The sequence below is a fragment of the Salvia miltiorrhiza genome, chromosome 1, assembly GCF_028751815.1.
Source record: "Salvia miltiorrhiza cultivar Shanhuang (shh) chromosome 1, IMPLAD_Smil_shh, whole genome shotgun sequence".
In the NCBI taxonomy this organism is placed as follows: domain Eukaryota; kingdom Viridiplantae; phylum Streptophyta; class Magnoliopsida; order Lamiales; family Lamiaceae; genus Salvia; species Salvia miltiorrhiza.
The window spans coordinates 49,093,833-49,102,699 of record NC_080387.1 but is presented as its reverse complement, the minus strand read 5'-3'; the positions used below and the strand labels follow the sequence as shown (position 1 = coordinate 49,102,699).

The following is an 8,867-nucleotide window of genomic DNA, read 5'->3' as shown; positions in this document are numbered from 1 at the left end:
CAAAATAAATCATTATTTGAAGATTCTAAGAGCACCCGCAATGCGGGTACTCGAGGAGAGGGAGCCGGTCGAGGAGGGCGATGCGGGGGGAGCTCCTCGAGGAGTACCCGAGTTATCGGGTATGCTCGATAGGGGAGAATGGATGGCGCGTGCATTGCACGCGCCCAATTAAAAAAAAAAAAGGAAAAATTGGAAAATTTCCCGTGTAACTGGGGAGTGATTATGTTGGACCTGGCCAGTCCACATGATCCAAATCTCAGTATATGTCCTTTGGGTTTATAAACCCACGTGTTTCAACTTTCGGTTCTAATTTTTATGTATTTTTTTTTTATGTTTTAAGTAATTTTAAAATTTATGTTTAATCCAGTATTTAACTATTACAAAAATATGCTATTTAAATTATGCAATAAAATTTAAATGAAAAACATAAAATCAAAACTAATATTATCAAGTAGGCTATCAAGGAACCCCAATGCAGCATTACCTACTCAATAACACAAACACTATCAAGTAGGCTATCAAGGAACCCCCAAAGCGGATGCTCTAAGAGAGGGAGAGAAAATGAGGTGTGGTTGGTAGAAAGTCTATTTTATTAGACAATAAAAGAGAGAATAACCAATGGGATATCCATTCCCTATTACATCATTATCCAAGTCTACAGCCAATGGAAGCAGGCATCTAGAACAAAGCCACTCAAAATGCAACATTCCTCGCCTCTATAGCCTAGAAATACAAATTCATAACTCAATCTCAACACAGTGAACTTTGTCAACAGGCATCTCAGCCAACTCGAAGCTCAGCAACCCAGACGCGGCCTCATATTCGAACTCAACCGCATCCGATCCCACCCTGCACTTGCTGGGCTTCGCCGACGAGTATGCGCCGAAGCGCCCGCAGCCTTTCACCTCCATGGACACGCCGCCCGCCTCGTATTTCAACCCCTCCAACGCTCCGCCGCCGTTGAACATGTCGATGAGGCCTAGCGGGGCGAAGGAGGCGGCGGAGGAGAGCGTCTTAATCGGCGTGACTGTGAAGACCTCGTGGTCGAGCACCTTGAGCGACACCGGCAAGACCACGCTGTCGGCCACAGTGAGAAGCGTGGCGCTGCGCTGAGCGTAGACGGCTACTTTGCCGTCCCAATCGGCGTCGACGGCGGCCTCTGCTATGAGGTGGACGTCGCTGCCTCTAACGTACCCTGTTATAGCCTCCGAGTTTGTCTTGTGGAATGTGTTCTTCCTCTCCTCGCTGTTCCACGCCGCACCTTGGCAGTTGTACACTCCCACCACTCCGCTGTACTTGTTCATGTTCCATATCTTCAACAAGCTGCATCCAATTTACTATTCATCATTCACAATCATACATATCCACAATTTAAAGACATGCTTATGCTTGCTCTTAATTTTTTGTCTACAAATTAAAGCTTATTCTGCTTTTTCTACTTTTTTAGTCTTCTGCTTTTCCTATATTTACTATCCTTGCACCCACCTTAAAACACCTTTACCATTTTTATATTTTATATTTACTACACTTTATCATTAGTAGACCCACTCACAACATCTTTATCACTTTAGTCAACTACCCTTATATATCATCCACGTCACTTTTTTCAACTTTCTTAGTCCACACCAAAGTGAGGCTTTAAATTATGAGTAATACTAAACAGCCACATTGTGGCTAACCACAATTTACTTAAATAAAAAATAATTTAATTTATTTAACTTATTTTTTAAAATAAAAAGAAGATTTAGTTATTTTATCATATTCTCTACATTATAATTATTTTTTTGCAATTTTTTGGTAACTTTTTTATTTTTATTAAAAATAAATAAAAAATGCAAAAAAAATCTAAAAAAATACGTACAATGTAGAGAATATAATAAAATAACTAAATCCTATTTTTATTTAAAAAAATTAATTAAATAAATTAAGATTATCTTTATTATATTAGTGTGTGGGTGGTTGGCTGCATAGATTTATTGTTAAATTATGGACGACACTATTTTAAAGAATATTAATTAATTAATACCGAATAGTACAATATTCAACACTACTTGAACTAATGGGATTGATGATTTGAAGTGGTGACTGACCTAACGCCGTCGCGGGCGGGGTCGGAGAAGAGGCAGTCCTTGGTGGGGCGGCCAGGGAGGCGGGCGCGGAGGATGGTGCCGTCGGGCAAAACGAGCTTCCTTAGAAGATCGAAGTTGTGCTTCCCAGGCGCATCACTGTTACAATTTGGAAGCTTCTTAATTAGCCACTCGTTGAAGATATGGTATGCTATGCAAGAATTGATTGATTGCTGAATTACCTGACATAGACAGGCCCGCCGCTTATAGCTCTGGCGGAGCCGTGGTACTCGGCCGCCGGGTGGAGAGAGTGGAACATGTCCCAGTCCGTGAGCATCACCTCGCCGAGGAAGACGCTGTTGTAGGCCACGGCGGCGATGTGGATGGTGTGCGACACCGGATCTCGCGGGTAGAAATCATCGGACGCTCTCACTATACTAGTCTGCTTTGAGCTGCAATTTCCATGAGCATCAGCATCAGCAGCAGTAGATATAATAAGAAAAAGAAAAGAAAAGAATATACCAGTAAAGCGATTCGAGGTTGTGGCTCATGCAGGCAATGCATCCATTATCAGGGAAATTGCGGGCGACGGAGGCGTCGAGTGCTTGATGATACTGCTTGGTGATCTCGACGCGGCCTCCGAGGCCGGCGCCGAGCGTCTCGAGAATGCACTGAGCGTCAACTTTGACGCCGTCAATCCCGGCAGCGCTCAAGTAGCTGTGGAGCTCGTTGTAGAACCTGTAAACATTTTTGGGATTGACGAGGCCTAGTCCTTCAATGGCGATGGCGTCGGTCTTCCAGCCTGGCTCGTTCTCCATGACGCCCTTGCACAGCTTGGGATACTGCATCGCGGGATCGTAGTGCTCCATCTCCTTCACGCCGGGCCTCACCCCGCCCCAGTACCCCGTGATGGCGTGCCACACGTACACGTATTTCAGCTCGTGCTTCTCCTTGGCGATCTTCACGATGCTCTTGATCCCCGCCGCCGGATCCTGCTTTTGGAATTTCTCGTTTTCCTTGATCCCGGTCAGCCGCTGCAGCTTCGGCGCGCCCAGCTCCCTTTCTTTCTCCTTCTCCTTCTCCTTCTCCTTGTCTGGCTGGTCGGATTCCGTGGACTGCCAGCCGTCGTCGATGATGACGAACTTGGGCGGGGCGCCGCCGGCCTTGAGGCTCTCGAGGCCGGCCTCCACGCCCTCCTGAGTGACCTCCTGGTAGAAGGCGTCCCACGTGCACCAGCCGAAGTAGTCCACGATGCCGGGGAGCTTCTTCTCGGTGCGCAGCTTGAAGGTCCCGAGTTGCAGCTTGACGGCGTTGATGGCCTCGTGTATGGTGGCGAAGGGGTCGGTGCCGGAGCCGATGTAGACGGCGTGGGTGAAGGAGGAGGCGGTGGCGTCGGCGTCGCCGCTCTCGATGCAGAGGTCGAGGTTGTCGGCGGGGCCGCCCTGGAGGCAGGCCTTGAAGGGGCCGTCGATGAGGGGGAGGAAGACGGTGTAGACGTCGTTGGACTCCACCAGGAGGAACTGCGTCTCCAGAGGGATGTCGCGCCCGCGCGAGCCCATCCGCTGCGCCATCCACCACAGCTTGAACCGGAAGCACGCCAGGAACCGCACGTCGCGGATCGTACCCAGCGAGATCACGTGTCGGCTGCTCGCCTCCTCGAACACCGCCCCCAGGAACACCCCCTCCGCCGCCTCGCTCGACGTCGCCACCACATTCTCCGGCACGTCCTTCAGGATCGTCCGCTCCTTCACCACCAGCTTCCTCTCCGCGATCCGAACAGCCGGCGTGATCGTCATCGTTTAATTACTTCTCCTCTCCGATGATCTGAAATCAAATTAATTTTCCTCAGAAATGGAAACACAAGCTCAGATCAAGTTTCGCAGTATGATTTCAACCTAATCACAAAACTGAAAAATTAAGCTATATACAAGAAACTAATGAGGAGAACGTATATACATACAGCTTCAAAGTAACAGAAACGGCAAATGAAAATGAAGGAAATGAAAAACTCGAGGAAGGAATGCAGAAGAAGAGCGGAGAAGGAGGGGTATTTATAGTAGCGAGTGTGAGCTCCGATGTCCATTGCAGCAGATGATGATGATTGTTCTGGTGTGGAATGCACCTGCTACTTTTCTTTTTTTCTTTTTTTCTTTTTCCCCTTCTTTTTGTTATGATTTTCTTGTTAGGATTGGTGGAAGAGTTAAATCCAACGGTAGAAATTAGGATTCTGCATCGATTTGTTCGATATCCTAACCGTCAAACGCCTTGCCACGTCAGATCCACGCACATGACACAATTTTTTACCTACCCAACTTCTCACCGTCATGGAGTAACAAGTTTCCCGTGTTTCACAATTTTATCACATGAGATCCTCTGTCCATTATTTTGTATGTACCATCGTGTACCACTATTAATTTATTTATTCTATAATTATTTTTTACAAATATAAAAAATATTATTATATTATAAACTCTAATTAGTATTTATCACTAAAAATTGAAATTTTAAAAAATTATATACCCTAACTTTGAATTAATGAACCCAAATAATCAATTAGTAATTCAAATAAATATAAAAAAATAATTATAAACTCTAATTGGATGAGTGAACTCATGTTAATTATCTTTTTATAGTATTAAAGCATAATAAATTAAAATTAAAGAAAATATAAAAAAATTATAATAAATTAAGAGTGGTACACGATGGTACACACAAAATAGTGGGACAGAGGATCTCATTTGCAATTTTATGTGTGTCACTGTGTCTCATGCTTGTATCTATTATTTTAAAAATATTTTTATAAAATTAAAATTTATTATAATACTATGAATTATATTTAATTTTTATTTCAAAAAATTAAATTTTTAAAAAAGTATATGCCATGACTTTGAATTTATCAACCTATTAGGATGTGTTATCTTTGGTTGTAAATTTATCATGGGAAAATGAAGGATAAACAAAATTTCACCCTTTAAATCCTTCCTTTCTTTTCCCAAATTTCCTACTTGACCCTTACTCATTCCTCATTTACACTACAAAGGAAGGATAAATTTCACCCTTTAAATCCTTCATTTTTTGGAGGGATAATATTATCCCTCCTTTGTAGTGTAAATGAGGACGTAAGGGTCAAGTAGGAAATGTGGGAAAGAAATGAAGAATTTAAAGGGTGAAATTTTATTTATCCTTCATTTTCCCATGATAAATTTACAACCAAAGAGGACGCACCCTTATTAGTTTTTTTTTTTTTTTGAGGGAACACCCTTATTAGTTAATAAAAATGAAATTAAATGATAAAAAATAATTATATACCCTAGATTGATGGAATAAACCTTAGTTAATAATCATAAAATTAAACTAAAGCATATAAAGTTGAAATTGAAGAAAATATATATAAGAAATTAAATAAAATTGAAAATGGGACACAAATTAAGACATAAAGTATGGTACACTGAATCTCAATAGCACAACTTATTTTAGTTTTCTTGATCCCTTGTATGTTTGTTGACGAAGATTTTGCCTGCCCATGTCATGGATTGCAATCTATTTTTTTCTTTTTTCTTTTCAACTTAGTTTGCACTAGAGATTATGATATTCGTTAGATTAGTTTAGGTATTATTTTCTATGAAAAGTATTATTCACAACAATTGCAAGGAAGTTCATTTGTGCTAAAATATAAAAGAAAAAACATGAATGAAAAAGAACGATGTGGTCCAAATAAAAGCATTAAGGTGCAAATAGTGTGATTAAAAATACAATATGATAAAGTTAACTCAATTATAAGAATAAGGGGTGGAATGGAATGGACCCAACTCTACCTTTTCATTTAAGAAATTGACTGCCATAATTGTAAATTGACTTACAAAGCATACTTAATTATGAGTGACTAATTAAGTTAAAATGACGTCAATTGTAACAATATATATTAATTGGTTTATTTTTATTAATAGAATCACATTCCAAAATCCGGATTAAGCTAATTTTGATGGGTTTGGATGATGAAAACGATAGATCAATAAAAGTCTGGTAGCTTTTTGGAAGGGACAAATTTAATATGACCACCATGTTTTGTATGGTCGTTTGGTACTACGAAAGGTGAACTCACACATTAATTATAATAATAAAAAAAACACGAGGGAAATTTTGTTAAGTTTAAATTCATAAAATTCTGGTAGATACAAACATATTTATTTGTTTTATTATATTTAGAAGACGAGTGTAACTGCTGTGTAAGATCCAAAATTTTCAAGTTGATCTTTTAATGAAAAATGAAAAATTTAAAACTTGTTTAATATCGCAGATCTGAACTCGTTAGTTTAGATTAAAATATCAAGTAAAGCTAAAAAACATGTGTGTTGTGTGTACATGATAGTATTTATCCAAAAAATACTTATTGATTTGTAGACGTTAAAAATATTATTATAATGCATTAATTTATAACAAAAATATTATATATATGGTCGATTTTTAATATTCTAAATACTGTCCCGTCACAATATTGCTCGAGTAAATTTTACAGTTGACAATCCTACATAGTAAAAAGTTCAATGAGTTCAAATATTAATGATGCATTATTAGTTTATTATGACATATTATGAATCATTAAAAAAATAATAACAAACTTATGAATTCAAAAAAGAAAAAAAAATCAGCATATATAAGATTCAAACCCTAAACTATGAATTTATTTATTCAAAGTACTAAATTTACCGTAGATCTTCACGATTTAAAGGTTGATGATGATTTTTTTATACGAAATATATTTGGATACTCATTTAAACCACGCCATATATATGTATATATGTGATGGGGTGGTATAAAACTTAAGTTAGGAATCATTTGCAGTTCTTAGATTATGAAGATATACGATGGATTCATCGCTTTGTTGGATGAATTGATCATGGTTCTAAACTCGAATATCATAAGTAGTGAAACTTTTAATTTTTGAATTCATACGTACGTTTTTACATCGAATTCATACGTATTCTACATAGAATTCATAGATTCGTAAGTTACAAACCTTTTTAATATACAAATTACGAAACCAGACTTTTGCACTTTTGCGTTTTAATGCCGTGTATTTTTGTGTATGACACTATGCACTTTTGTATTCAAACAACTTTATGTCATCCTTATTGTTACTTTACAAAATCATACATGAGATTTTCATCTCAATATGAGTCTTCAATCAACTCTTTTGTAATCATTAGATCATTTTCTATGCTCGAGAATCCTCTCAACTCACTTCTTTCTTTTTGTTCTGAAGAGTAATTAGGGCTACGATCTGATGTTTCAATTGAAAACTTTTAATTTTTCACTTCATTTGTTCCTTAAAATTATGCATATATTTTCTTTTTAGTACGTCCCCCAAATATATTCACTTTTATTTTTTGATACTACTCCACACATAATTTTGGCAATTTTACTCTTATAAGTTATAACTTATACTTATTTGTTAGTAATCAATTTAACATTACCCCAAATATGATACTCTTTTTTCACTATCAATGCACTCGATAACTATTTATTACTAAAATTTATGTCAAAATATTCTTAATTTGTATATATTTAGGGGACATGGGTATTATTATTATTATTATTATTATTATTATTATTATTATTATTATTATTATTATTATTATTATTATTATTATTATTATTTTATTTTATTTTGAAGCGATAGGGAGTATTATTCTTGAAAGATAATATTATTTCTCTTACCAAATATATACAATCCAATCACAAATATCGAATAAGAAAAAAAATCTCAATCAGTTACCCTAAAAATTATGGATATACTCTAATTTCATAATAAAATTCTGCAAAAATAGGAAGAGATCACTTCAGTAACTTAGAAAAAGAATTATTTATATATTTTGAGGTCATTTTCTGATAACTTATACTCCCTTCATCCAATAAAAATGTATCACTTGGGGGATGACACAAGTTTTAAGAAATATTTTGAAGATAATATATTGAATGGACAAAGAGTCACACCATGTAGAAATGAGTAATCGTGGTTAAAAAGAAAAAAATGGGGTCATATCCCAACATAGATGTGATACATTCTTATGGGAAAAACGAAAGTAAAAAAAGTGATACATTCTTATGGAACGTAGGGAGTAATTCTTTATAAATTTTATATGCATTAGAAGGTTTACCATTATGCACTTTTATAATTAGCATCATGCACTTTTGTATTTAATATTATGCATCCTAACAATGCGTTAAAAATACGAAAAATTCTCAATCATCAAATATTTAAAATGTATAGATGAGATTGTGATCTACTCCCTCCATCCACAAAGAGTGTGTGGTGGAGTGAAGGGCACGGATTTTAATAAAAAAAATTGGAAGATGTAATTTTAGTGTTAAAGGGTAGTTTGGACCCACCAAATTGTAAAAGTAAAGAGTGAGTATTTAGTAAATATTGAGTGTGAATGAGGTTTAAAGTATAAAGGAGGTTTCTAAAAAATGAAAACACACAATCTTTGTGGACGGAGAGAGCATATACTATCTAAAGCTAAGAAATTTGTATCTATGTATATATATAAGGGTGTATACGTTGGCCTAATGATAGAGTAATTGTTTGCTAATATTTTAGCACGTCGCGAGTATACAGGTGCAATTGTGTATAACAACGAGCAATGTCGTATTCCACAGAGATTAAAAATACTACGATGAACTATAATCCTCAATCTTATACAATAGAATTTGAAGTTTATTTTATAACTTAAAACATGCAAATAAATCAAACAAATGAGAAAATAACATAAAGCTTTGGTTTTAACAAATTCAGGAAAT

The 8,867-nt window shown here is 36.7% G+C and overlaps 1 protein-coding gene across 2 annotated transcripts; it reads right to left on the bottom strand.

The window, feature by feature from the left end:
- Positions 1–572: 572 nt before the first annotated feature.
- Positions 573–4,351, bottom strand: LOC130989011 (probable galactinol--sucrose galactosyltransferase 6). 2 transcript variants are annotated; one of them, XM_057913000.1, is made up of 5 exons: positions 4,027–4,251; positions 2,589–3,890; positions 2,309–2,518; positions 2,091–2,225; positions 573–1,323 (listed from the first exon to the last, which is right to left on the bottom strand). In XM_057913000.1, exons 2-5 carry the CDS (start codon positions 3,860–3,862, stop codon positions 738–740), a joined length of 2,205 nt encoding a protein of 734 aa, XP_057768983.1. In that variant the 5' UTR covers positions 3,863–3,890; positions 4,027–4,251; the 3' UTR covers positions 573–737. The 2 variants fall into 2 exon arrangements, with proteins under 2 accessions (XP_057768983.1, XP_057768979.1); XM_057912996.1 differs by having other exon boundaries at positions 2,589–4,351.
- Positions 4,352–8,867: the final 4,516 nt, after the last annotated feature.